The sequence below is a fragment of the Echinops telfairi genome, unplaced genomic scaffold (genome assembly GCF_000313985.2).
Source record: "Echinops telfairi isolate 266 unplaced genomic scaffold, ASM31398v2 ScPeMD7_2565;HRSCAF=3150, whole genome shotgun sequence".
Taxonomy (NCBI): domain Eukaryota; kingdom Metazoa; phylum Chordata; class Mammalia; order Afrosoricida; family Tenrecidae; genus Echinops; species Echinops telfairi.
Window position 1 is genome coordinate 11,692,022 of NW_022106463.1, and position 959 is coordinate 11,692,980.

At 65.8% G+C, this 959-nt stretch overlaps 1 protein-coding gene across 1 annotated transcript in view; it reads right to left on the reverse strand.

The window, feature by feature from the left end:
* The window catches only part of DCLK1 (doublecortin like kinase 1), a 161,594-nt gene that overhangs the window by 146,588 nt on the left and 14,047 nt on the right, over positions 1 to 959 (reverse strand). Inside the window, exon 4 of the mRNA XM_045294001.1 lies at positions 474 to 820. Coding sequence (XP_045149936.1) covers positions 474 to 820 — 347 coding nt within the window. The remainder of the gene's footprint in view (positions 1 to 473; positions 821 to 959) is intronic.

The following is a 959-nucleotide window of genomic DNA, read 5'->3' on the forward strand; positions in this document are numbered from 1 at the left end:
CCCAGCAATGCACCCCGCCCCCGGTCCTTGAGTTCCCTCCGAGAGAACACCGTCCTCGGTCTGCCCAGGGGCGGGAACGGGCAGCCCCAGGGCATTTCGCCCACCACCCACGCATGCCCCGCCTCGCCAGGGAAGCCGGTGTTCAGCCACCACACAGGGGTGAGGCCCCTCCACGTGTGGCCAGTGTGCCCCGAGAATGAGGTCACAGAGACCCAAAGGGTCCTGAGTAGGCAGAGAGGCTCCCCCCACCCCGTCAGGCCCACAGGCTCCTCGCCCATCGCTCCCCACGAGACGTGTTTTGTTGGGGTCTCCGCCCGACGGGAGAAGCAGCACTTCCCAGGAGTCAGAGCTGGAGAGAGCCTCGTGCACAACTTGCCCCGCCAACGCTGACCTCGGACACCGCCGCAGGGCCCGCCCTTCCACGTGCTGCTCTGAGGACGCCCACCCGCCGCCCGCCGTGGCGCGACCCCTACCTGCTTGCCGTCCAGCGTGTACAGGCGCTTGACGACCCCCGAGTCCAGCTTGATGGCATCGGTGATGTCGGTGAGGACCTGCTCGAAGGAGTGGGCCGTCTTCTTGTTGAGCAGGATTCGGACGGCCTTGCGCGGCTTCACCCCACTCCGGATGATGGTCACCAGCTTGGGCCGGATGAAATCCTTGTTCTCCTTCACTTCCGAGGGGCCCCCCTTGGCTGCGGCCAGTGACGCCACGGCCCGCGGCGCTGAGGGGGTCTTCACGTTCACTGACCAGTTGGGGTTCACGTTCTTGGTGTACTCCAGCTTCTTGAAGGGCTCGATGGAGCCGCACACGTAGCTCTCGCCTGCAGAAGGGACAGGGCATGGCACGGCTTAGGGACGGGGGCAGGGCACCTGGCTTAGGGACAGAGACATGGCACACAGCTTAGGGACAGGGACATGGCACACAGCTTAGGGAGAGGGACAGGGCACCTGGCTTAGGGA